Here is a 27,005-nt window from a genome sequence, read left to right on the forward strand (position 1 = left end):
GGATCTTTTTCAGAGGAGAAGGCAACACACTGTGTTAATTGAGAATAACTAGAGAAGCAGTGAGCATCTGCTTTATAAAGCCAGACACACACACTGTGGCCATGTCTACACTACGAGTTTTCTCTGCAAAAAATATACTAATAAGGGACTCATTTGCATGAGCCACAATCTCATTTGCATATTTTCCTGCAGATCTTGGTGTTCCTCATAAAAAAAAATGATTGATGTTTCTCGGTCTTAAAAAGTTTCAGAAACACTGATTTAGACCTACGGCGCAAATGTGTTCTTCAAAAGAGTGGGTCCACATGGCCAAAGTGCATCAAAACAACCATCTGATTTTTCAACAGAGAGCATCCACACTGATTGGACACTCTCGCATTGTGATTACTGTGGACGGGGTGGCCACCAGGGCACCTATGCTTTTTCCTGGAGACCTCTTCTTTCAAAAAAACTCCCTCTTCCTTGTCCGCACACGTCTTTTTCTGAAAAAGGCGTCTTCCTTCTGGAATGAGGTTTACTACTGTCAGAAAAAACCCTCTGTTCTACCTGTCACAAGAACGCAATTGCAGTGTGGACGTAAGTGTTGTTTTTGCATAAAAACCCTGCCATGTAGATGCACCCTGTGGCTGCTGGAATGGGGTGGGGGATAGGTTGGGTTGTTACTTTCCCTTCTGGCTCTGAAGTTTCACAAAGTTTAAACCTAAAAATGTTCCCTCCAGCTCTGAGCTGGGTGTGTTGAAAGGGTGGGGCTGGGCCGTTGGACTGCAGAGTCCCAAAGCTGGCCTGCCCGTGAAAACACCCTGCCCCTCATGGCTTCTTGCTGACTGAGGGGCTGCTGCAGGAGATCTTGAAATGCTGCAGCCAGGTCAGTTTGATTATCCCCATTTCACAGATGGGGAAATTGAGGCACTGAGAGGGAAAGTGTCTTAGTCACCCAGCAGGTGTTTAGCATCCTATCCAGCAGCCTAGTAACAGGAGTTAACGATCGGTTAGGGCAGGATGGGCAGAGGGGTGCCAGGTCACAGGGTTGATGGCAGCAATGGAGGGGCCGGGGAACAGAGCTGAGAGTGGGACCTGACAGAGGTGCCAGGAAATGAAAAGGGGTGAAATAGAGGGGAAAAGCCAGATCCCCAGGTGGTGCCAATGGAGCCGAAGCTCCCCTGGAGTCACTGGCCAGATGCCCAGCTGGGACACTCTGGATCTGGGCTGATTTACGTGAGCTGGGGATCTGGGGCAGACTCTTCTCTCCCCAGTACTAGGGGAGAGGACTAGAGATAACCGTCCCCAAGGCTCAGCACAGCGTGACACCCCTCAGCCTAGCCCTGTTGGAACAACAAAACCGGAGCTTGGACTCGCTTCTACAGACTGAGGGAGGGCTGGGAGCCAGGACTCCTGGGTTCCATTTTCCATTTTGTCACCAATTCTCGGTGTGATCTTGGGCAGGTGAGTGTCTGTGACTCGGTTTCCCCAGGTGTGACACGGGGATAATGGAGCCGTGCTCTGAGGTTTCCTCCATACCCTGCTCAGAGGGGGACGGCGTCTCGCTGGCAAATCCACTGATGTGCAGAGCTGCAGCCTTGTGAATGAATCTGATTCCCCTTCATCATCCCACAGCTGTTCCCCTCAGCTGGGCCTGACACCGGGAGCCTGCGACACACAGGAAAGGCCCCTGTCAGCACCTGTGGGCCCATCACACTCACTCGACAGCGGCTCTTCCCTGTGCTAACAGGATCCGCAGCTGCCCTGTTCTCCCGTCCAGCTCTGCCCTGGGGCTGCCCCTCCCCACCACTGCCAGGGCCAGCCCAGGGGCTCTAACGGCCTCTCCCTGGCCCAAGCCCAGCTCCAGCTCCCTCCTCCCTGCTGCGCTAGGCCCTGCCCATCTCTCTCCTGCCCCACGGCTCCTCCTTGCCGGGCTGTGCCGACGCTGCCCCTCCTGGTCCCCTCCTGCCTCTGGCTGGTCCATGTCTGCCCCTCTCCTGCCCCCCTCTCTGGGGATCCCCAAGGCTCCGGCCTCACCCCTTTGCTCTGCTCCCTCCACAGACTGTCAATGGACAACCTCAGCGTCACCTCACCCTGAACATCCCTGCTCCTCCTCTGCCCTCCCCGTCCCTGTCCCCTTCTGCCCACACAGGGAAAGTGACTCAAGGAATCTCTCACCGGGTCTGATCCAGCCGGGATCCATCCAGCCAGGTCCAGGCCTTCTCCGGGGAGGGGTGGGACAGTCCCACCCAGAGCTGAGAGGGGCCTTGCGTCAGGTCCTGGAGGGCCTCCTGCAGGGAGTGTGACAGGCACCTGGTGACCAGAATGTTCTCTCGTGTCCAAGTCATCATCAAGTCCAGCACCAGAATTATGGGGCTGTGAGCCTGGCAATCCCCATGTAGACCCTCCCTCCCTCCATCCGTCCCCCTACATCAGGGCTACTCAACTTTGGAAGCCCTGGGGGCCACAGTGATGCTCCGAGCACATGCTGAGGGCCACAACTTAAGCGTGGTTCATAGACATGCAAATCCCTTTTTTCACACCGACAGGCATGAACACAAAGACTACACAACACGCAGGCCCCATTTCAGTCAGTTCTGCTGATATGAACAAAATGCAACAATTCCCCGATTTCCACCCCTATGGCAGCACTTTCACTGAGCAATGACAGTCCAGGAATTTAACTCCGAAAATGCGCAGCTGCAGAACAGCATGACATCGATTACTTCTTTGTTCTGGCTTCCTCCTGTGGGCCACACGTTGAGCTCTGCGTAAACACAAACTACACTGCGGGCCACAAACAAACAGGCTGCGGGCCACATGTGGCCTACAGGACGTGTAGCCCTGATCTGCATCTCTCTTTCCCCCTCCCTCTCTCCTGGGCCACCCCTACCAATACGCAAGCTACACAGCCATGTGGGGCACCACGAAACCTGTGGCACCAAATTGCCCCTGATTTCATGGTGCTCTAGGCAGCCACATGGCACGTAAATGGTAGCCCCAGCTCCAGCTGACCTCTTACAAGCTGCACCCAGCAGGGCCGTTACTGGGGGATGCTGAGCTCCCCAGCATCTTGGCCCCATTTCTCCACCCTTCCTGCCCCCATTCCACCACTTTCCCCCAATTGAAATGGCCTGGGGGCTTAGTAGCACCAGAACAGCAGCAGGAGTCAAGCCTGCCCCCTTAGTAACCAGCAGCGAAGCGACCCCTCCCCAGACCACATGGCTCCACCAGTTCCCAACTGCTTCTTGGTACCAGCGACCAGGGGGTGTGTGTGTGAGGGGGTGACTCCGCCCTTTCCCCAAGTCATGCTTCTAGGAGCCTGGCGAGCAGAGCAGACTGGGGCCCCTGCTATCTGCCTCCCCTTCAGCCCTGGGACTGCCCCCCCCCCACACTCTGGCCCCCACAGCTGTTGAGCACAGCCCCTGCCCCAAATGAGGGGAGGTGCAGGTCGGGAGGCACTGGAAGGGATGGCTCTGTCTCTCTCAGGGTGTCTACACTGCAGAGGGTGTTTTTTTTAATGGCCATTTTTCTGAAAAAATCTTCATTTACATCTACATTGCAGCTGTGTTTTTTTTTTTTAAATCATCGAAACAAAGAGGTTTTTCTGACATTGGAAATCCTCTTTCTACGAGGAAGAAGCCCTTTTTCGAAAGAGCTCTATTGCATAAAGGCGTGTGTGGGCGGGGAAGAGGGAGTTTTTTCACAAGAGGAAAGAGGAAGAAGCCCAGGTGTCCTGGTGACCACTCCATCCATAGCAATCCCAGCTTACACGGGAGAGAGCGTCCGTTCAGTGCGGACAGTATCTTTACACTGACCACACAGCTCTCTGTGCTGTGCAGACGCTCTCTTTCGGAAGACGTTATCCGGAGGATCTCTTCCGGAAAAGTTTCTTCTGAAAGAAGCCTGCAGTCTAGACAGAGCCACACTCGCACTCCCAGCTGAGCGGGGTTCAGCACACGCACACAGGGGAGGCTAACAATGGCTTAGAGCTGCCTCTGTCACCTACCCTGTCGCTGAGACTAGTGATTTCTGCTGGGCCTGTCAAAGCTGCCTCAGGAGTTTGGACCCCCCTTAGTAACCAGTAATGGGAACAGGGACGTCCAAACCGAACCGCTGGCAGCTGTGAAACTCCCAGTCCTCAAGTGTGTCTAACCAGGCTCTGTACCCAGGCCCAGCCCGGCAGAGGCAGCCCCAGCAGGGGGTTACCAGCCCCTTTACCAGCTCCTCCCGGTCCCGGATCACCAGCAGCTGGGAGCCCCTCGCGGCGCAGTCGCTGCGGCTCTTGTTCCCGGTTTTATTTTCTGTGGAGACCCAGTAGCACTTGTCCCCGCGCAGCCGCCAGTCCGAGGGGCAGAGTTTGCACCCGGCGCCCCCTGCAAAGACACGGGCACCATTAGTGCTCTGAGGCTCATTCCCAGCTACCCCCTTCCTGTGATGGGCAGGGATGGGGATAAATGGGTTTGAATTAGAGATGTTCAATAGCGGTTAACTGAACAGTCGAGTAACTGCATGAATTCGTATCCCTTACTCGATTATTCTATAGTCAGCCGCCAGTGCGCTCCAGCCCCACTCCCGAGGAGCCCCTTGCCCACCCACCCTGCTGCCTCTGTATCAGAGGCAGCAGCAGAGGTGCCAGGCGGGAGCAGGTCTGCAAGGGGAACCCGTTTAAAAACCAGCTCTCCTCTTGGGACAGCAGCAGCCCCTGTCCAGGGGTTGGGGGCATGGCAGGAATCTGAGCTCCTGGACCAGCAGCATGTGTGTCTATTGGTGGTGCACATCCACACATGCCTCAGTGCACAGGGCATTCTGCACACGGCTGGAAAACATTAGAGCAGGGGTGTCCAAACTTTTTTCAAAGAGGGCCAGATTTGATGAAGTGAACATGCGTGAGGGCCGACCATTTTGCCTGACATTCTTTGAACCATTAAAATTAAATGCAAATTAAATATTTTATGCAAAGAGAATACTTTTCATTTCGTCACATGGATGACAAATCTAAACAGGTGTTAAATCACTCTGCCTTTCATATCTGAAGGCCAGATTAAAAAAAAATCCAAGAAGCTGAAATATATGTCAGGAACATTGTAAAGTACATTACATATTATTGGTAATAAAGGTTGTCTGTCAACTTTTAAGTTCAAAAAATATGAACAGGAACATAACACCAAGTATACATGTTGTGTCCAAATATATTTATAACTGATTTAGACCAACTGACATTAACTGAGATTTTACAATGTATTCATCTCAATACATATGGATTCGTTGGGGGCCATAAAAGATAGATATTGCCAAATTACCTGTGGGGCCGTATTAAACCGGAACACGGGCCGCAATTGGCCCGCGGGCCGGACTTTGGACATGCCTGCATTAGAGGGAACATTGGCGAGGGACCCTTCCAGCAGCTCCACGCCAGCAGGACTGGTCTATCTGGGACCAGGTAAGTACCCACATTAAGATCCCTTTTCACAGCCAGAGTGGCCTAGAAGGTCTTGGAGTAACTGTGGGATAAACTCAGACTAGCAGGGAAGGCTGGAACCAAGGGGTGATGTGAAATGGGGGGGACATGGGCCCAGATGCCAGGGAATGGTGTGTGTGTGTGTGTGTGTGTGTGTGTGTGTGTGTGTGTGTGTGGAACCATGAGACAGTGTCTCTAATAATGAGTTTTGACCCCACCTCCCACCGAAAAAAACCCTGGATCACTTTGTATTACAGCTATTTCAATCTTCCCATGTAATACCAGAAAACGGACACTAGGTGTCACTGCCCCACAGCCAGGCCCTGCTGAGGCAGGTACATTCCCAGCCTGGCTCTGAGTGGGGATGGGGACTAGATCAGTGCAGCCAGCAGGGGGCGGCGTGTCCCTGCCCTGCAGGAGCCCCATGGCCTGGCCCCGCAGCTGGGTTCCCTCTGGCAGTGCCTGGGGGTGGGCGGCTCAGACACACATGAGCTGGGGTTACCTGCTGGGCCGGGCTGGGCCGGGGGGCACAGCTGGGATCGGACACGCTCCAGGCAGGCGCTGCAGGCTGCTGTGCTGGGGTCCCCACTCCCAGGGGCTGCCGGGGTCTGTCCCTTCTCTGACGCCAGGTGGGAAACTGCAAAGCAGCGTTGGGGAGAATGGTGACTGGTCAGTGTTACAGGAGGGTGTTAGACAGGAGAACTGACAGAGCCCTGTGGAGACAGAACTAAGTCTGTTCAGCCTCATCACTTCTGACTCCCCTGGGCTACTGGGTCTGAAAAAGTGGCTGGGACTGAAAAATCAGCTTGAGAGATACCTAAATCCCTTGGGCCTTTCTGCAAACCCAGCCTGTGTTTGCAACTCTCTCAGGGTATGTCTACACTACAAAGTTAGTTCGAACTAACAGACGTTAGTTCGAACTAACTTTAATAGGCGCTACACTAGCGCTCCGCTAGTTCGAATTTAATTCGAACTAGCGGAGCGCTTAGTTCGAACTAGGTAAACCTCATTTTACGAGGATTAAGCCTAGTTCGAACTAGCTAGTTCGAATTAAGGGCTGTGTAGACCCTTAATTCAAACTAGTGGGAGGCTAAGGCTTCCCAGGTTTCCCTGGTGGCCACTCTGGCCAACACCAGGGAAACTCTATGCCCCCCTCCCGGCCCCGGACCCCTTAAAGGGGCACGGGCTGGCTACGGTGCCCGTGCCAGGTGCAAGCCTGCCAGCACCCAGCCAGCAGACCCTGCACCTGGCACGGATCGAGCCAGCCACCCGATGCCCCTCAGCCCTCCCCCTCTTCCCGGGACCAGGCTGGCGGCTCCCGGGAGCTTGCCCTGGACCGCAAGAGGTGGGCACCTGCCTGGGCTAGTGCGGACATCGTGGACCTCATCCACGATCTCCGCACTAGGCACAGGAAGGTGGCCGTCTAGGGCAGGAGAGCTGCCAGACTGGCCACCCAGGAGCAGGAGTGCATGAAAATCAAGGTGGTCCACTGAGACCCCCGACCCTGAGCCCTGAGCTTACAATGGCCGTCCTGGGTCAGACCAAAGGTCCATCTAGCCCAGTAGCCTGTCTGCCGACAGCGGCCAACCCTAGGGACCCTGGAGGGGATGGACCGGAGACAGTGACCAAGTCATTTGTCTCGTGCCATCCCTCTCCAGCCTTCCACAAACTTTGGGCAGGGACACCACTCCTACCCCCTGGCTAAGACTACTCCATGGACCCAACCTCCATGACTTGATCTCACTTCCCTTTAAACTCTGTTCTAGTTCTAGCCTTCACAGCCTCCTGCAGCAAGGAGTTCCACAGGTTGACTCTTTGCTTTGTGAAGAACAACTTTCTGTTACTAGTTTGAAGCCTGCTACCTATTCCTTTCCTTTGGTGTCCTCTAGTCCTTCTTTATGGGAACTAATGAAGAACTTTTCTGGATGCACCCTCTCCACCCAACTCCTGCTTTTAGAGACCTCTATCCTGTCCCCCCTCCGTCTCCTCTTTTCTAAGCTGAGAAGTCCCAGTCTCTTTAGCCTCTCTTCATATGGGACCTATTCCCAATCCCTGATCATTTTAGTTGCCCTCCCCTCTCCCAGCCTCTCTCTTCCCCTCTCCCACCTCCTTTTCCCAGTCTCCCCCAGTTTGTTCAATAAAGACAGATTCCATTTTTGAACACAATTGTCCTTTATTTTGTACATCAAGAAAAGGGGCTAGGGAAGGGTAAGTGGAAGGAGGTGAGGGAGGAATGAGGCACGAGCCCCCGATTGGGAAGGACTGGGCTGGCTCTGCGGGCTTCTGGGGCTGGAAGCTCTCCTGCAGCCCCCCAATTGCCCCCTCTCCTCAGATGGCAGCCTGCGGCAAGTGCAGCCGGGCTGATGGCCGAGTGGTGTGATGTGCCCAGTGTGGGCAGTCCGGGAACTCCAAGCCAGGACTGGTTTTCAAGCGGGGCACCCCTGAGAACTGTCTGTCCGGGGTGGGGGTCGGGACCCTTTAAGCACAGCCCTCAGCTAGCCTGAGACAGCATCTCCACGCTCTAAGTAATCCTCTGATGCCCTGCCGGCACTGCTTCCGGCCATCCTTAAGCCCTGTTCAGGGTCCACTCAATGTGGACATGCTAGTTCGAATTAGCAAAACGCTAATTCGAAGTAGTTTTTAGTTCTAGACGCGTTAGTTCGAATTAGCTTAGTTCGAATTAACTAATTCGAACTAAGTTAGTTCGAATTAGCGCTGTAGTGTAGACGTACCCTCAGTTACTCACCGCTCTCCTCCACAGTGTCAGAGCACCTCAGAGTCTGACCGGATTTAGCCTCCCCACCCCAGGTGAGACACAGCACAGAGCTGTTATCACCACTGTACCACTGGAGAAACTGAGGCACAGAGGGAGGACCAGTCTGGATCCCATGCTGGGGACAGACCATGTGATCTGGCCCTCTGGGGCTGCAGGTTCAATACAATGCAGCTCTCCTCACCTGTGTCGGGTCTCAGAGGAAAGGCCAGGAGACATGGGCGGGGTGTGAGATCGCACAGGAAGCTGAGGGGCTGGGCTGCAGCCCTGAGGGTGTCAGGCTGGTGGTCAGAGTGCCTGGGTCTCTCTGCTGCTACAGTCATTGCTTTGCTCACAGACTTCCTCCCAGGCTGGGATGGGTGCCCCTCCCCTTCGAGTGCTCCCACCTGTGAGGGGCACAGCCTGCCTGCTTAGGACTTTATCTGGCATCTGTCACTTCCCCTCTCTGCCTCTTGCCCACATTCCCTGTGATGCAGGGGAGGATCATGGGATAATTCAAGGATTTTAGGCACCTAAAACTGCAGCAATGCCTGAGGGAGGTTTTCAAAAGCACCTCGGCCCAGCTCCTCAACAGTATCCAGGTGCCTAACTCCCTTGGGTGCTGGGCAGAGCAAAATATTTGGGAACCTAGGCCTTAAGGGCCCAATTCCCATTTATTTCAATAGGCTTAAAACAACCCACTAGGGCAGGGGTTCTCAAACTTGTGATACTACGATCTCCCTGTAAGTTGCTCTCAACCCCCCTTTCAGTTGCTGAAACCACCCTCTAAGTTGCTCGCAAGCCCCCCGGGCTGGGGGAGGGGGTTGGGACCCACAGTTTGAGAAACTCTGCACTAGGGGCATGTTTACACAGCAGCGTCATTTCTACACTTCAGACCCTTATTTCAATACTAGCCAATAGCGTGTCATAAGATGGGATTTTCGGGTCTCTCCTCTTCATCCCTCTCTCTCTCTCCTCCTCCTACTGCCTCCTCCCACTCTCAGCTCTCCTCCGCCTCCTGCCTCTCTCTCTGTCTCTGTCTTTCTCTTCTCCTCCCCCTCCTCCCTCTCACGTGGGGGACCATGGAGCCCAAATGGCCGTTTGGGCTCCGCACTCCCCATGCGGGAGCAAGTGGCGCAAGCGGCCGTTTGGGCTCCGCGCTCCCTGAGCTGCATGGGGTGTGCGGAGCCCAAACGGTCGCTTGCGCCACTTGCTCCCCCTCAGCGGCCCGGCTGAGCGGTGCAGAAGTCAGCTGAGCCCCATGGCAGGAGGTGAAGGGGGGCACGAAGGGGGGCGGGGCAGTGATGCACACAGCCAGGCCCCGCCCCCTGGCCGTGTACGCCACCTCCCCCCTTCCTCTCCTGTCTTGGCGCTTGGCTGACTTCTGTGCTGCTCAGCCGGGCCGCCGTGGGGGAATAAGTGCAAGTGGCTGTTTGGGCCCAGCGCTCCCCATGCAGCACTCCCCATGCAGCACTCCTGGGGAACAGCCAGGGAGGCAACTCGCCACCCAGAGGCAACAGTCAGCATTTCAGCGTTACAGAGTCACAGACATGGGGCTACTATAGATATGACTAGCCAATTAGCCCGGCATAAGACGGGATTTTCAGGTCTCTCCTTCATGTCGGTCTTCTCTTCTGAGCCTCCGGTCTCTCGCTCTGTCTCTCTCTCTCTCCTCATCCTACTGCCTCCCCCACCCCCAGCTCTCCTCCGCCTTCTGCCTCTCTCTGTCTCTCTCTTTCTCTTCTCCCCCTCCTGCCTCTCACTCTCTCTCCGCTCTCCTCTGTCTCTGTAGGGGATGCATGAGTGTGGCGGACAGCACCCTGGGATCTGCATGCGCCTGGGTGAGTCTGGCTCCCCGCAAACCAATTCCCTCTCCCACCAGCCAGTTCCTCCTCCTGATTTCCCATGGCCAGCCTCACTGCCCCTGACTCCCACCCCCAGCCCCCACCAGCTTTGCTTCCCACCAGCCACCCAAGCTCCATTCTCCCCTGGCCAGCTACTGCTGCCTCTGCCCCTCCCCCCAATATCTGCTTCCCCCCCAGCCAGCCCGCTCCTCTCCCAGCCAGTCCCTCCCCCCTCTCGCCCCCGATCAAGGGTGTCTGGGTTTTTTTACACCCTACCCCAGTGACGTACACAGCCAGGGGGTGGGGCCGTGTACATCACCGCCCCGCCCTCCTTCCCCTCCCGCTGTGGCGCTCGGCTGCCTTCTGTACCGCTCATCTGGGCCGCCGCGCTTGCACTGCTTGCTCCCCCACCGCAGCCCAGCTGAGCGGCACAGAACTCAGCCGAGCACCATGGTGGGAGGCAAGAACACCCCCAGAGGCGAGTCTGTAATGCTACAGCTACTATAACCAGTCTGGAACACCCCCCAGAGGCGAGTCTGTAACGCTACAGCTACTATAACCAGTCTGGAACACCCCCCAGAGGCAAGTCTGTAATGCTACAGCTACTATAACCAGTCTGGAACACCCCCCAGAGGCAAGTCTGTAATGCTACAGCTACTATAACCAGTCTGGAACACCCCCCAGAGGCAAGTCTGTAATGCTACAGCTACTATAACCAGTCTGGAACACCCCCCAGAGGCGAGTCTGTAACGCTACAGCTACTATAACCAGTCTGGAACACCCCCCAGAGGTGAGTCTGTAACGCTACAGCTACTATAACCAGTCAGGAACACCCCCCAGAGGCAAGTCTGTAATGCTACAGCTACTATAACCAGTCTGGAACAGCCCCCAGAGGCAAGTCTGTAACGCTACAGCTACTATAACCAGTCTGGAACACCCCCCAGAGGCGAGTCTGTAATGCTACAGCTACTATAACCAGTCTGGAACACCCCCCAGAGGCAAGTCTGTAACGCTACAGCTACTATAACCAGTCTGGAACACCCCCCAGAGGTGAGTCTGTAACGCTACAGCTACTATAACCAGTCTGGAACACCCCCCAGAGGCAAGTCTGTAACGCTACAGCTACTATAACCAGTCTGGAACACCCCCCAGAGGTGAGTCTGTAACGCTACAGCTACTATAACCAGTCTGGAACACCCCCCAGAGGCAAGTCTGTAACGCTACAGCTACTATAACCAGTCTGGAACACCCCCCAGAGGCGAGTCTGTAATGCTACAGCTACTATAACCAGTCTGGAACACCCCCCAGAGGTGAGTCTGTAACGCTACAGCTACTATAACCAGTCTGGAACACCCCCCAGAGGCGAGTCTGTAATGCTACAGCTACTATAACCAGTCTGGAACACCCCCCAGAGGCAAGTCTGTAATGCTACAGCTACTATAACCAGTCTGGAACATCCCCCAGAAGTGAGTCTGTAACGCTACAGCTACTATAACCAGTCTGGAACATCCCCCAGAAGTGAGTCTGTAACGCTACAGCTACTATAACCAGTCTGGAACACCCCCCAGAGGCAAGTCTGTAATGCTACAGCTACTATAACCAGTCTGGAACACCCCCCAGAGGTGAGTCTGTAACGCTACAGCTACTATAACCAGTCTGGAACATCCCCCAGAAGTGAGTCTGTAACGCTACAGCTACTATAACCAGTCTGGAACACCCCCCAGAGGTGAGTCTGTAATGCTACAGCTACTATAACCAGTCTGGAACACCCCCCAGAGGTGAGTCTGTAACGCTACAGCTACTATAACCAGTCTGGAACACCCCCCAGAGGCGAGTTTGTAACGCTACAGCTACTCTAACCAGTCTGGAACATCCCCCAGAAGTGAGTTTGTAACGCTACAGCTACTATAACCAGTCTGTAACACTCCCCAGAGGCGAGTCTGTAATGCTACAGCTACTATAACCAGTCTGGAACACCCCCCAGAGGTGAGTCTGTAACGCTACAGCTACTATAACCAGTCTGTAACACTCCCCAGAGGCGAGTCTGTAATGCTACAGCTACTATAACCAGTCTGTAACACCCCCCAGAGGCGAGTTTGTAATGCTACAGTGTTATAGACTCTCAGACACTGGGCTACAATATATATGATAATGCTGAAATAACATGCAGCCAGAGGACTGCTTACAACTCCGACTCCTGTGACCGTCATTTCACGAGGAATAAGAGTAGGTCTACACTGTACAGCTATTTTGGGACACTGGAGGTATCCTGAAATAGCTACCACACATCATAACAAGCTGCCCATTATTTCAAAATATTTTTCAGACAACAGGTGTGCTATTTCGGCATCCCAGTCACACTCATTCCATGAGGGTTAAGAGATGTCTCAAAATAGCGTGTTATTTTGAAATCTGGTGCTGTGTCGATGCACCAAATTTCGAAACAGCCTATTTTGAAATTCAATCAAAATCAGATATGGAATTTGCATAGTGCAGTCTAGACAGGTATCTTTCGGAAAATAAATCCTTTTCCGGAAGATCCCTTATTCCTGATTTTAAGTAGGAATAAGGGATCTTCCGGAAAAGGGTTTATTTTCCGAAAATACCTGTCTAGATGGCGCTTTTCTCCGGCAAAGCCCCAAGCTGGAAAAAAGCGGCAGCGATGTTCATGCAAATGCCGGGGGTGGGGGGGAATTTAAATCCCCGGGGCATTTGCAATTCCGACTGGTCTCATTAGCATCCCTTTTCTGGAAAAGGGTGCCAATGTAGACACAGCCATAGAGAGACAAGCCCTACCCCAAAAAAGTTACAAACAGTACAGAGAAAGGAGGCATGAACTCCATTTTACATTTGGGAAACCAAGGCTCAGTGTAATTCTGTGACTTGCTCCCAGGTACAGAGGGTATGTCTACACTACCACCCTAGTTCGAACTAGGGTGGTTAATGTAGGCAACCGAAGTTGCAAATGAAGCCCGGGATTTGAATTTCCCGGGCTTCATTTGCATCTTGCCAGGCGCCGCTATTTTTAAATGCCGGCTAGTTCGGACTCCGTGCCCGCGGCTACATGCGGCACGGACTAGGTAGTTCGGATTAGGCTTCCTATATAGCATCTACATAGCAATTCCGTTATCAAAATACATTTGACATAACAGACAGCTTATTCTGATGTCTGTAAACTTCATTCCATAAAGAATAACGTTGATTCCAAAATAGCTATTTCGGAATAGCGGTAGTGTGGATGCTCCACTGCTGCTAATTCAAAATAACTCCTCCCCAGGGCCATTCAAAGTAATTATTCCCCAGTGCCTCCTGGGGGGGTCTAAATCGAGACAGTGCATCCACATTAGAGAAGCCTGCCTTGGACTAATTGTGAGGCTTCCCTGTAGTGTAGACACGCTATTTTGAAATAAGATATTTTGGAATATCTCCTCCGGAATAGCTTATTCCAAAATAAGAATGCAGTGAAGACGTAGCCTCAAGGACAAAACTCTCTTTCACAGAGTCTCTCACTAGGTCTCCCTTGGTGCACCTCCCTCTCTCTCTCACTGCTGTGTGTCTTTGATAGAAAACAAATCAACTGGTAATTCCAATATTTCAACATTTGGTTTTGCCCCAAATTGGGCAAACATTGAAATGTTCGTTACTCTGATCAAAACTTTGTCAGCGCCCTGAACCCCTGCCCTGAATCCCCTCTCTGAACCAGCAGTTTGCCCTCCTGTATCCTGAACCCCCTCCTGAACCCCAAGCACCTGCCCTAGCCCTGAACTGCCTCCAGGAGCCAGCACCCTGCATCCCCTCCTGCATCCCCCCCCCCCGTCCCAGCCAAGTGAAAGGGAGGAAGGGAGGTTGGAATCCCACTTCCTTTTAGCCAGCTCCAGTGTGTGACAGGATCTAATTATCCCTCCATCCCCATGTACACCCATCTACCTGGTTATCTGATTGTCTCTGTGCGACAGCCAAGTGCTTTGCAGTATGAGGGCAGATGCTTCCGCTGTAGCAGGATCACCGCCCTGTCCCACCCCCTCTGTCCTAGACAGCTCGACTGTCGCTCTGCTTGGGGACGATGCAGCACAAGGACAGGGGCATGGGGTTGGACCCCTGCCCCCAGCGGGGTAGCTCGTCTGCAGCTGAGAACCAAGGTACTGGCTGCAAGGTCCTCCCCTGCCAACCTTGGGCTCTGTGTCCCAGCTGGGGCAGGGACTGTCTCTCGCTGCGTCTGTGCAGCACCCGGCATCACAGGGCCCTGATCCCAGCTGGTGTGTGCGGCCACCACTGTTATGAGAACGGACTTTGCTCGTGCCCTGCACTCTGACAGGGATGGCTTCCCAAGGGGTGTGAATCAGGATAAATTCTCTCACATCAGTGCAGCACTTCAGGTAACTCCCAGCAGCTGGATCTGGTCCCAGGGTTGGCAGTCGGGCTGCAGCTGACTGACACGGCCTGCGATTGGGCGAGGAGCCTTTAAGTGCAGAAAACCAGTCTCTGTGCCACTGACCTGCTGCTTGTGAGCTCTGTGGGCTGGGTTGGCACCAGCTGTGGATCTGCCTCCAGTACTAGTGGTGACATAGCTCTGATCCTGCTGTGGCAGCTGCTGACCCTGTGCTCTGAACCCCTCTGTTCCAGCTCCCCCGCCTGCTCCCCTCAGGTACCGACACTGCCTAGTGGCGCTGGGCACCGGGTGCGTCTCTCTGGCCTTGGCTGTGATCGTGCTGAGCCGTGTGGGTAAGTGCCTGGGAACAGACCCATGCCCCGGTCTCTGGGCCTAGAGATGCTCTGTCCCACGCCTGCTGCCTTGAGTGCTGCCTCGGAGACACAGCATCTGGCTTGTTTTCTTTTAAATCACAATTTCTCCCCCTGTTCTCCTTGCAAATTCTTTTCTTTTTGAAACTGATTGGCCAGGAAACAGAAATGGGGAAAAAAAGAAGTGGGATGGGAAGGGAAGAAAAAAACAAACCCACGGGGGAAATCGTACTCTGGGAAACTGGACTGTCTCCCCCAAAGTAAAACAAAGAGGGATCCTGCCCCGCCCCAAAAGGCATTTAAAACCAGGAAGAAAAAGTGAAAATGAAAAGCACAAAGAACCCCCCACATCCCCCGGGATGGACGTCAGAGCCAGGCTGGACAAGGGCTGTCCAGGACCATCCACCCGCTCTGGGCAGAGGCTGGAGCACCCAAGAGCAGTCCCTAGCCTGTGTCCCCAGCCCAGGGCAGACCAGTCAGGGCAGTTGGAGGGACTGGGCCCCAGGGGGGATGAGAAGGAGCAGGGGGCGTGGCCTCATGGTGAAGGGGCGGGGCTAAGGCCCAGCTAACAAACACCCGTGGGTGCCACAGGGAGACGAGGACACAAACTCTGCATTTCAGGACTGTGCACCCTGGGCTCCTCCCCTGCCTCATGGGGATTGTGGGCGAGGGACCCACACCACAAGTGACAGGGCCCGACACTTCCCTTTCAGACAGGCTGTGCCCCTCACCCTGGCATCAGGGCAGTGGAAGGGGAGTTGCCTGTGGCTGGCTGGGAGCCCTGTCCTGGCTGAGCAGAGCCCTTTAGCAGGAGAGAGCCCCTGATGCTGGATGCTCTGACACCCCAACCCCAACCTGAACACCCACAGGGCTGCAGCCTCCAGCTTCCTGTGCAAACTCCCAGCCCAGCCTGACCCCCAGTCGCTATGGTGATGGTCACCAACCCGTCAATCGTGACCAACTGGTCAAATTGCGAGGGTGCGAACAGTCGTTCATGAGCTGTTTGGGAGGCCCCCCTCTGATTTCCCCCACCCCAAGGAGTCCCACTGCCCACCTCCAGTGACAATGGAGATAGTGGCGGCTTCCCGTGAGGTGGATGGGAGTCCAGCCACGCGCCACTTCTGGGGGTTCTGGAAGTGCAGTGGCTGCTCCTCTCCCCCAGGTCTGTGGTGTGCTGAGAACTGGAGTGGCATGGTGTGGTGGGAGGGGGGGGTCTCCAGAGGAGGCGTGTACCAGGGCTTTCCCTCCTCTGGGGAGAGGGGGGAGTCATGCACAGAGGAGGCACACGCTGGGGCTTTCCCTTGGCTCCCAGGAATTGCATCCCCAGGCTGGGCAGGGGCAGCCCCAGGGACTCGCATGCACCTTTCCCACCCCTTCCCCTTCCCAGCCGGAAGCTGCAGCACAAGCTCCCTGCTCTGCGGTGGGAAGGGGCCACAGAAAATTGGCTCGTGTGCTGCTGGTGTCCCGCAAGCTGCAGGTTTCCAACCCCCAAAACCCTGCTGAGTGCTGGCCGCTCCGGGGGAATACGGGACAAAGTCAGAACACTGGGAACAGCTTTTAAATATGGGACTGTCCCCTTCCAGGAACATGGCGCTGCCTCCCCCCCCCCCCCCCCCCCCCCACACACACACACATGAACACCTTGCTTAGGGGGTTGTCAAGGGTGTCAGCTCCCCTGACTGGGGTTCAAAACCTTGAATCCTTCACAGCCGGATACTTGACTGTATGTTTTCATCACAAGGGGGGGACTTTTTTACACTTTGCTCCCAATATCCCATAAGGGCCTGTGTCCTAGTCTCCTGGGAAACAACCCTTGTGTTTTGGGAGAAGTTGTTTATGAACGTCACAGTGAATAGAAATTCATTCATTCATTCAAATGCAGCTTCCATTTTTTCAAGGGAGAGAATATTTGCAACACGCACACACTATCCCGTGAGAACGGAGAAACTCACATAAACCCACCTTCACCAAGGCCACAGAGAAATCTAACAATAAACAATCCTAAGTCTCAACTACGTCTCCCAGCCAGGGAAAAACAACAGACACCTACCAGGTACTGCTGGCTTCTCTGCTCACTGGTCTCCTTTAACCCCAGCAGCTTCGCTCTCCTTTCCCTCAGAGTCGCCACATGGGCCTGGAGTTTTTTCCTGTACAACAGAAATGAGTTAGTGGGTTTATTTTGGAGCGGTGACTATGTTTGTAGGGGGCGTTTTCCCACCCAAGCTGCAAGACAATTCTCGGTCTCCCTAGACAGACTCGGTGGGGGAGGTGATATCTTCCACCTGTTGGTGAGAGAGCCGAGCTTTGGGGCTTTCACAGGGCTCAGCTCTGGGGAACAGACTCTTTCCTGCGCCTGAACATGTGGTGGCCACGAGACTCCCTCCCTGTCTCCATGCCACTCTGGGCCCCTTTGCACACATAGGCCCTTGCCTAGCTATGGGAGCTTCAACCACCGTGTTTTCAAAGCAGAGTTAGTAGAGCGAGCCCCAAACTGTTCCCTACCATGCCTACCACCAAATCAAGTCCAGCAGCTCCCTTAAGACCTCTGTGCTGTATCTGCTGCATGGAGCCTGCTTAAAGGACGCCTTTTGCCTTGTAACTAACACACGCCTGTTGTGTCGGACAAATGTTCTTTTATGCTCAGAGATTAGCTTCTGCATTCTGCAATGTGTCTTCTCTAGCGTCTGCCCTTCCCTTGTTTTCTTGGAGAGGATGCAACAGTGAGCTTGAGGCCCACTCCCCTGGCTCATCCAACTGTTCAGCTAGAACAGATCTGAAGGCGAAAACATAACGGAATGACATTCCATGAGCAAATGCAACCCACCCGTATGGGCAGGGTGCGGTTAAATGGGCAGAGGAGAACGATGCTGCAGAAGATGCGCGGAGCATGAGGAGAGGATAACGTGCATGGAACGTGAAACCAAGACCCAGGAGCAGATCTTGAGGCAGCAAACAGAGCGGCTGACATGCCTGTACAGGCATGGGAGGGGCCGGATTTCTCAGCAACAGTATGGTTATTGCTTGTGGTGCATGGCAGATCGGGGACAGGGCTGTGTAAAATATACAGGTCAGCACATTTAATATGCTCCTACCCTGACATAAAATTTTAGGGCGCTCACGGGAGGCTGCTACAACAATGGGAATGCTGCTTATACTGAGGTCTAACCCAGTCAATAGATGGCAAAACCTTCCCTTTAAACGTCCAAAAGCTCTTTCTACCACCATTCTGCATTTGCTCGGCCTATAGCTGAGCTGCTTCCTACTGATATCCAGGCTGCCTGCGTACTGCTTCAGGGGCCACAGCAAGAAGGGGAGGCTGGGCTTCTAAGAATCACAATTGGCATTTCAATGCCTCCGATGCAAGATTTCCAGGTGGGAAGAAAATTCCACCTTGTACCTTTCTGACTAAACCAAAGTTCCTATAGATGCGCATGTCATGCTCCTTTCCTGACCATCCCATATTGATGCCAGTGAAACGGCCTTTGTGATCCACCAAAGCCCATGGCACCAGCAAGAACTACCACTTCCCAGTTATGAGCTCTTTGGGATAGTGGCCAGGAATCAAGATAGGAATGTTTGTTTCATCTGCCACCCCACCACCATTAGGGAACTGCATTGCAGCAAAGCCATCCACTATGGCCTGCATGTTTCCCAGAATTACTGTCCTTCGTTGCTACTTGGATCACTGGCTGCTTGGATCACAGCAGCCTCCCACCGTCTTATTCCCCCGCTCTGAATTAATTTCCAGCTGACCGGTAGCTGCCTGGCCTTGCTAACTTCCACATGGCTATTACCACTCGCTTCTCAACTATCAAAGCCAGTCTCATTCTGGCACTGCTGCACCTCAGGGAAGGAAACCTCCATGAAAGTCGCCTTATGCATGCACAAGTTTTGCAGCCACTGGTCGTTGTCCCATAGCTGCAGTCCTGCCAGTCTCTGCTTGTCGCCTGGGTCCAGAACTGGCATTTCTCTCTGTCAGAAGAATCGATTGCTGCTAGCATCTCCACTCAGGTGTTTCACTCACCTCTGTGTTCATGGCCTCCACACGTTCTTCTTGCTCTAGCGGCTCCTGGCTAGGCCCTGGACATAAGTTGTGAATTGTTTGCAGTGATGACCATCGCTCTTTACTGCTGAACGGGATCCATGTTTGCCTTGTGATGGTGTCTACCCAGATAACCTGGGGGAAAGAGTGTGAAAAGGTTGTTTGCCGTAAGAACATAAGAATGGCTGTACTAGGTCAGACCAAAGGTCCATCTAGCCCAGTGGCCTGTCTGCCGATAGTGACCAGCACCAGGTGCCCCAAAGAGGCTGGACCGAAGGCAATGATCAAGCAATTTGTCTCTTGCCATCCCTCTCTAGGGATGGCCGTCGACGGAAGCATGTAGATTAGACAGATCGGCATAGGAAAATGAAGCCGCGATTAAAATAATCGCGGCTTCATTTAAATTTAAATGGCTGCCCCGCTCTGCTGATCAGCTGTTTGTCGGCAGATCGGGGCAGTCTGGATGTGCCGCGGTCGACAAGGAAGCCTTTGTCGATCGGCGCAGGTATGCCTTGTGAAACCAGGTTTACCTGCGCTGATCGACAAAGGCTTCCTTGTCGACCACGGCGCGTCCAGACTGCCCCGATCTGCCGACAAGCTGCTGATCAGCTGTTTGTCGGCTCAGCGCGGCAGCCATTTAAATTTAAATGAAGCCGCGATTATTTTAATCGAGGCTTCATTTCCCTTTTTCGAATAAACTAATCTACATGCCTCCGTCGATCTACCCTAATAGATTAGTAATACATGATTTCCCTTTACAGAACCCATGTTGACTTTTGTCCAACAAATTATGTTCTTCTACATGCCTCACAAATTTATTCTTTACTATTGTTTCGACTAATTTGCCCGGTACTGAAGTTAGACTTACCGGTCTCTTGCTATGTTTTTTAATTTGGGGTATACATTTAAGTTGGGCCTCTATTATAGTGTCTTTAAAAAGTTTCCATGCAGCTTGCAGGGATTTGGCTCTAGTCATTGTGCCTTTTAATTTCTGTTTAACTAACCTCCTCATTTTTGTGTAATTCCCCTTTTTGAAATTAAGTGCCAGGGTGTTGGACTGCTGGGGTGTTCTTCCCACCACAGGCATGTTAAATGTTATTATATTATGGTCATTATTCCCAGTCGGTCCTGTAACAGTTATCTCCTGGACCTGATCCTGCACTCTACTCAGATCTAAATCGAGTATTGCCTCTCCCCTGGTGGGTTCCTGCACCAGCTGCTCCAAGAAGCAGTCATTTAAGCCATTGAGAAATTTTCTCTCTGCTTCTCTTCCTAAGGTAACATGTATCCAGTCAACATGGGGATAATTAAAATCCCCCATTATTATAGAGTTCTCTATTTTGGTAGCCTCGCTAATCTCCCTCAGCATTTCAATGTCAATATCGCTGTCCTGGTCAGGTGGTCGGTAATATATCCCAACTGCTAATTTCTTATTATTGGAGCATGGAATTACTATCCATAGCGATTCTATGGAACATGTTGATTCATTTAATATTTTTATTTCATTTGATTCTACATTATCTTTCACATACAGTGCCACTCCACCACCCACCCGGCCTGCTCTATCCTTTCGATATATTTTATATCTCGGTATGATTGTGTCCCACAGATTTTCCTCATTCCACCAGGTTTCAGTGATGCCTATTATGTCAATCTCCTCCTTTAATACGAGGTACTCTAGTTCACCCATCTTATTAGTCAGACTCCTAGCATTTGTGTAGAAGCACTTTAAAAATTTGCCACTGCTTATTTGTCTGCCCTTCCCTGATGCATTGGATTCCTCTGTATGCGGTTGTTTGTCTGCTCTGGCCTATGGTTTGTCGTCTCCCCTCCTCTCTTTCTGACTATAGCTTAAAGAATCTCTATCGATGGATTCTCCTCTAAGAGAAGTCTCCATCCGATTTACGTGCATCTCCGCACCAATCGGCTTTCCCCCATCTCTTAGTTTAAAAACTGCTCTACGGCCTTTTTAAGGTTTAGTGCCAGCAGTCTGGTTCCACCCTGGTTTAGGTGGAGCCCATCCTTCCTGTATAGGCTCCCCCTCTCCCAAAAGTGTCCCCAGTTCCTAATAAATCCAAACCCCTCTTCCCTACACCATCGTCTCATCCACGCATTGAGACTCTGAAGCTCTGCCTGCCTACCTGGCCCTGCGCGTGGAACTGGAAGCATTTCCGAGAATCCCACCATAGAGGTCCTGGATTTCAGTCTCTTTCCTAGCAGCCTAAATTTGGCATCCAGGACATCTCTCCTACCCTTTCCTATGTCATTGGTACCTACATGTACCACAACCACCGGCTCCTCCCCAGCACTACACATAAGTCTGTGTAGATGCCTCGAGAGATCTGCAACCTTCGCACCAGGCAGGCAAGTGACCATACGGGTCTCCCGGTCATCACAAACCCAACTATCTATGGGTATGTCTACACTACAAAGTTAGTTCGAACTAACGTTAGTTCGAACTAACTTTCATAGGCGCTACACTAGCGCTCCGTTAGTTCGAATTTAATTCGAACTAACGGAGCGCTTAGTTCGAACTAGGTAATCCTCATTCCACGAGGATTAAGCCTAGTTCGAATTTACTAGTTCGAATTAAGGGCTGTGTAGACCCTTAATTCAAACTAGTGGGAGGCTAGCCCTCCCCAGGTTTCCTTGGTGGCCACTCTGGACAACACCAGGGAAACTCTATTGCCCCCATCCCGGCCCCGGACCCCTTAAAGGGGCACGGGCTGGCTACGGTGCCCGTGCCAGGTGCAAGCCTGCCAGCACCCAGCCAGCAGACCCAGCACGTGGCACGGATCGAGCCACCCACCCGATGCCCCCAGCCTTCCCCCTCTTCCCGGGACCAGGCTGGCGGCTCCCGGGAACTTGCCCTGGACCGCAAGAGGTGGGCACCCGCCTGGGCTAGTGCAGACATCGTGGACCTTGTCCACGATCTCCGCACTAGGCACAGGAAAGTGGCCGTCTAGGTCAGGAGAGCTGCCAGCCTGGCCACCCAGGAGCAGGTTTGCATGAAAATCAAGGTGGTCCACTGAGACTCCCGACCCTGAGCCCTGAGCTCACAATGGCCGTACTAGGTCAGACCAAAGGTCCATCTAGCCCAGTAGCCTGTCTGCCGACAGTGGCCAACACTAGGTACCCCAGAGGGGATGGACCGAAGACAATGACCAAGCCATTTGTCTCATGCCATCCCTCTCCAGCCTTCCACAAACTTTGGGCAGGGACACCATTCCTACCCCCTGGCTAATACCACCACTCCATGGACCCAACCTCCATCACTATATCTCACTTCTCTTTAAACTCTGTTCTAGTTCTAGCCTTCACAGCCTCCTGCAGCAGGGAGTTCCACAGGTTGACTCTTTGCTTTGTGAAGAACAGCTTTCTGTTACTAGTTTGAAGCCTGCTACCCATTCCTTTCCTTTGGTGTCCTCTAGTCCTTCTATTATGGGAACTAATGCAGAACTTTTCTTTATGCACCCTCTCTACACCACTCATGCTTTTATAGACCTCTATCATATCCCCCCTCAGTCTCCTCTTTTCTAAGCTGAGAAGTCCCAGTCTCTTTAGCCTCTCTTCATATGGGACCTGTTCCAAACCCCTCATCATTTTAGTTGCCCTCCCCTCTCCCACCCTCTCTCTTTCCCTCTCCCACCTCCTTTTCCCAGTCTCCCCCAGTTTTGTTCAATAAAGAGAGATTCTATTTTTGACCACACGTTTTCTTTATTTTGTACATCAGGAAAGGGGGCTAGGGAAGGGTAAGTGGAAGGAGGTGAGGGAGGAATGGGGTACGAGCCCCCGATGGTGAGGACTGGGCTGGCTCTGCAGGCTTCTGGGGGTGGAAGCTCTCCTGCAGCCCCCCAATTGCCCCCTCTCCCCAGATGGCAGCCTGCGGCAAGTGCAGCCGGTCTGATGGCCGAGTGCTGTAATGTGCCCAGTGTGGGCACTCAGGGCACTCCAAGCCAGGACTGCTTCGCAAGCGGGGCACCCCTGAGAACTGTCTGTCTGGGGTGGGGGTCGGGTCGCTTTAAGCACAGCCCTTGGCTAGCCTGTGACAGCAGCTCCATGCTCTACGTCCTCATATGATGCCCTGCCGGCACTGCTTCCAGCCAGCCTTAACCGCGGTTCAGGGTCCACTTAATGTGGACATGCTAGTTCGAATTAGCAAAACGCGAATTTGAACTAGTTTTTTAGTCTGGATGCGTTAGTTCGAATTAGCGCTGTAGTGTAGACGTACCCCCATTGGCTGCCCAGGGCCCTGGCTTTGCGAGAGTCTCGGAACGTCTTCCCAGGTGTCTCTGGGCTGGACTCTGCTACGGAAGCTGATGTCCCTTGTGAATACCCACCCCACGGCCCAGCCCCGGCTCCAAAGAGCTGCTCCCGTGTGTTGTACGTACCGTGGCAGGATGAAGAGTCCTTCTGTGTCGGTGCCGCTCCCTAATCAAAACGCACCCCACACGAGGTTCGCAAGCTTCTGCAGCCATTTAAAATGTTCATTCAGGACGATCGCTGTGGTCCTGTCTGATCTTAAAGGCACTTCCTGGAAAGCTGAAAGAAAGAGGAAATGGCTTGGAAAACTCACAGAGCTGCTGTCACAGGTGGCTGGGAAATCTTTGCTTCCGAATGGCCTTTGCCACGGGAACACGACAGCAACCGTAACTCTGGCATTTAGGTGCAGAGCCGCAAAGGGGCGTTGGCTCCTAACTTCTACCGAATCCTTTGTGCAATTGTGCCACCTTCAGTGCTCCAGAGGTGGCAGGGAAAGGTGTTTCCTGGGGGCCCGCACGGGATGGCCTAGGAGCCAAGAACCCAACTCTGGGTGAAGGTCCCTGGCCTACAACCTCTCTAGTGGAGGGGAGCAGGTGGTGGAACTTTTTGTGACAGAGGGTAAGAATCCTTCTCCTCCTCCTACTGACTAGTCATCTTCAGTTCTGGGCGGCCTCCCTTGAGAGCCTTTGTGTTCTTATCCCCATTTTACAGGTGGGGAAGGTGAGGCACAGAGTTGCTCCTGGTGGCTCAAATCTCCTGACTCCCATTCTTACATTGACCAGCAAGACCATTCTTCCCCCTTAAGCACTGTCCCCAGACAGAGACAGACACTGGGGCAGCTGTGTTCAGGCCTCATACTGCCCACAGATGCCCGAACGCCCAGAGCTGTTTCCTTACCTTCACACAGGCGGAAGATGCCATCTGCACTCACTGTCTCCGCCAACAGGTAGACGAAATGGTGGATGGTCTCTCCTAAACAGACAAGGAATACCCCGGAGCTCAGGACTTTTCAACATCATCCCTGAAAATTGCTAAAGATTCAGCCATTCCCACAAGACAGCCCTTGGGAAATTCAATACCCGGCCCTTCGATGTGGCACGAAGCACATGGGAGAAAGCATCCGACCCCAGAAGTCACTGAAAGGCCGATTGCAAAGGAGACTGAAATTACATCTTGCTGGTTTCCTGGAGATGTGGCCAAAAAGTTGTGGGCAGGAGAAGTTGGAAGGGACCAAATGGCAAAGTGGCTCCCTCCAGCTTGCAGTAAATGTGAATTCTGGCACACGCAGATCCCCACTGTCGGATTCTGGTGCTTGTCAGGCAGGGTGCGTTGATTTAAATCAAGTTTCCCACTGGTATTACTTTTCAAATTTCTTCAAACACTAGTGCAAATCTCCTCAGTGACACATCGTAATTTATAGCTGGGAGTAGCATTTTACACCAGCTAAGAGAGCACCCTGTGTGTCATTCTGGTAGATAACCTGACTTCTGTTAATTTAGGAAATAGCACATGATCACCAGTGTTAAGCTGCAGACCTTGAAGCAGCATGTTAGGGATGGGAAGGACTAAATCATACACAAAAACACAATAGGGCTGATATTTTATTCAACTAACTTCCATGTTATATCCATGTTTCACATTTGCAGTTGCAGGAGGCTCCTGAGTTGCTGGCTGATGCTTGTCCTGAAACCCCTTTCGGTTCATGTTCATTTTTTATTAATTCAAACAGACGTGTCCCCAGAATGCTAAATGTGCAGTGTCCTTACGACTTCTGCAGGGAGCTCTCCTCTTCCCCCCTCCCACTGGCATTGTGATGCAGCTCTTAAGCCAAGTGACCCAAAAAGCTAAGTTGTGCTTGGGAGACACTTAATTTGGCTGTAAGCCCACTGAAAGACGTATAGCGGGGGGGACCTTTGGGAAAGCTGAGTTCTGCCTGGCCCAGGCTCACCACCACACAAGCAGAGAACAAAACATATCGGATCCGGGCTATGTCTGTCTGTGCCCATGTGTCTCAGCGGGATGACAGACAATGAAAGCCCAGAACTGACAAGGAGGAAGAGATGCTGGTTAGGCTGGAGAGACTAGAGCCATTAATGCGATTGGATGAGACTGTCGGGATGGGCAGCGCATGTTTGTGATAACATCGTAACCTATTGAACTGATTGTTCAATGAAACTAGTGAAAATTCCCCCTGGTCCCAGAGAACGGAGTGGGAAGTGGAAAAAGAGCTTTGAAGGAAGCCCGGGAAAAGCTCACGTGGGTTTGCTCTGCTTACCGATGAACAGGGCTGCAGAATGTCGGATGGACGGCTGGGAGCTTTCCAGATACTTTAAAGCCTGGAACAGGAGCCTGGGGATGTTCCTCTCGTTATTCTCCATCTAGGAACAGAGCAGGGAGAAATGCTCAGTGCAGACAACGTGATCTGCCCACAGCGGGCAGGCCAGGGCTGCTGAAGCTCAGAGGGAGGGCAGGGCAAGAGCCAGTAGGAGCCCAGACGATGGAGCTGCCCCTCTCGGAAGGGCCGGATGCAGAGGGTGCCCAGCAGTCCCAGTGTCCTAACCCCACAGGGCCTGCAGGGCAGCAGGGGAGTGGAGGGCAGGAGCAGGGTGCACAGCCGCTGTGCCCACCCCACAAGCAAAAGGGGCAGGACCCCACGGGAGCCCTTCTAGGAGGGGCTGCCTCTGATGTCCCTGCGTGACGAGCGGGGTGGAGAACCCCCTGGGTGCTCGGGGGGTGGGGCTAGAAAGGTCTCCCTGAGCTCCCCACTCACTGCTCTGCGGGCCCAAAGAACACACCTACCAGGCACTTCCCGACGCACGGCAAGAGCTGCGAGGAGCCGTCCCAGGCCAGGCTGCAGAAGAGACTCTTCCGATTGGCCCAGCCGAGGAACACGGCGCAGCGGAAGAGGGTCACTTTGCAGCTCTGCAGCACAAGGGGAGAGCGAGGGGCCTCGCTGAGAGAGGGAGCGTCTGGGGCACGTCCCCTCCTCCCTGCTCCTTGGGCTCCTGCTCTCGCTGCCAGGGGAGGTTCCTGCCCCTTGTTCCCAAAGGGAGGCTGCTCAGGGGAGGGGCTGAGAACTGGCTGGCGAGAGCCGGACGGGATCTCCACAGCTCAGCCCTTCTGCGCAGAGACGGCAACGGCAGCGCCAGGCCGCTCTGGGACCCCAAGGGGTCTGAGCCCAGGGGCCCTCCCCTGTGGCCCCTGCACGTCCCCAGTGGCCCTGGCTGGGCAGGGGCTCTGGAGACGGGTGGGGCCCAGGGGACTCTGGCGCTTTGCTCTCTGGAAATACCGAGCGCGGCACTTACCAGGATCACGCTCTGCTCCTCGTCTGCCAGGTGGAGCAGCAGCGGGAGCAGGCAGCTGGTGAGTTCCTGCTGCACGGCCAGTTTGTCTGGGTCCTTCACCCCGCTCAGCATGGTGCCCAGCAGGGAAATGGCGGCTGAGCGGACACTGCCCCTCTCCTGGCAAGGACACGCGGGGGCGGGGAAGCCGGTGAGAGCCGGGCCGTGTCCCTGGCCACAGAGGCTGCTCTGGGCTCCCCTCCCGGGGCCCTGGGGCCTGGCGCTCATGCCTGCCCCCTTGGGGAGCAGCAGCAGGCGGGGGAGGATCTGGGGACAGGAGGTTCGGGGGGGAGGCTGCAGCAGGGCTGGGAGCTTGGTGCTCAGGTTGGCCCAGAAGGGCTCTGCCAGGGAGGGGGCTGCGTCGGAGACGCCCCACCCTTGGCAGGGGCCCCCTTGGGTGCTGCGTGGCCGGCCTGAGGGGGGAAGGGGCTGGGCAGGGACATAGCAGGGTGGCAGGGAGAGGAGGGAGGGGGAATGTGCTTCTCCGGGGTTCCCAGCCTTACGTGGTCAATGAGCAGGCGCAGGCTGGCTGCCATGTCCTGGGAGATGGAGCCAAGCCCCTCCCCGGCGAGCAGGTAGATGG

At 53.9% G+C, this 27,005-nt stretch overlaps 2 protein-coding genes across 3 annotated transcripts; both read right to left on the reverse strand.

Annotated features, from left to right (window-relative positions):
* Window positions 1-1,155: 1,155 nt before the first annotated feature.
* Window positions 1,156-6,123, reverse strand: LOC102453603 (killer cell lectin-like receptor subfamily B member 1B allele B; the record flags this gene model as incomplete). Its single annotated transcript, XM_075918675.1, has 4 exons — window positions 1,156-1,647; window positions 2,158-2,270; window positions 4,201-4,355; window positions 5,943-6,123. Coding segments are annotated over 4 exons (573 nt in total), but the record flags the coding sequence as incomplete, so codon positions are not given.
* LOC142826429 (maestro heat-like repeat family member 5) lies at window positions 5,972-26,610 on the reverse strand. Of its 2 annotated transcripts, XM_075918681.1 has the most exons (8): window positions 26,387-26,610; window positions 25,881-26,003; window positions 25,357-25,459; window positions 23,979-24,053; window positions 23,210-23,360; window positions 18,801-18,953; window positions 16,827-16,923; window positions 5,972-6,077 (listed from the first exon to the last, which is right to left on the reverse strand). In XM_075918681.1, exons 1-5 carry the CDS (start codon window positions 26,495-26,497, stop codon window positions 23,254-23,256), a joined length of 519 nt encoding a protein of 172 aa, XP_075774796.1. In that variant the 5' UTR covers window positions 26,498-26,610; the 3' UTR covers window positions 5,972-6,077; window positions 16,827-16,923; window positions 18,801-18,953; window positions 23,210-23,253. The 2 variants fall into 2 exon arrangements, with proteins under 2 accessions (XP_075774796.1, XP_075774795.1); XM_075918680.1 differs by lacking the exons at window positions 5,972-6,077; window positions 16,827-16,923; window positions 18,801-18,953; window positions 23,210-23,360 and having other exon boundaries at window positions 23,472-24,053.
* Between the last annotated feature and the right edge of the window lie 395 nt (window positions 26,611-27,005).

Source organism: Pelodiscus sinensis, unplaced genomic scaffold, assembly GCF_049634645.1.
Source record: "Pelodiscus sinensis isolate JC-2024 unplaced genomic scaffold, ASM4963464v1 ctg39, whole genome shotgun sequence".
In the NCBI taxonomy this organism is placed as follows: Eukaryota; Metazoa; Chordata; order Testudines; family Trionychidae; genus Pelodiscus; species Pelodiscus sinensis.

Excerpts from the sequence above, each read along its gene's own strand:
- LOC142826429 (XM_075918680.1), bottom strand. The coding sequence starts at position 26,497 with ATGCTGAGCGGGGTGAAGGACCCAGACAAACTGGCCGTGCAGCAGGAA. Across the intron at positions 26,004-26,386 it reads AGGAGCAGAGCGTGATCCTG|AGCTGCAAAGTGACCCTCTT; the intron begins GTAAGTGCCGCG and ends CTTGTGCTGCAG. Across the intron at positions 25,460-25,880 it reads CGTGCGTCGGGAAGTGCCTG|ATGGAGAATAACGAGAGGAA; the intron begins GTAGGTGTGTTC and ends CTCTGTTCCTAG.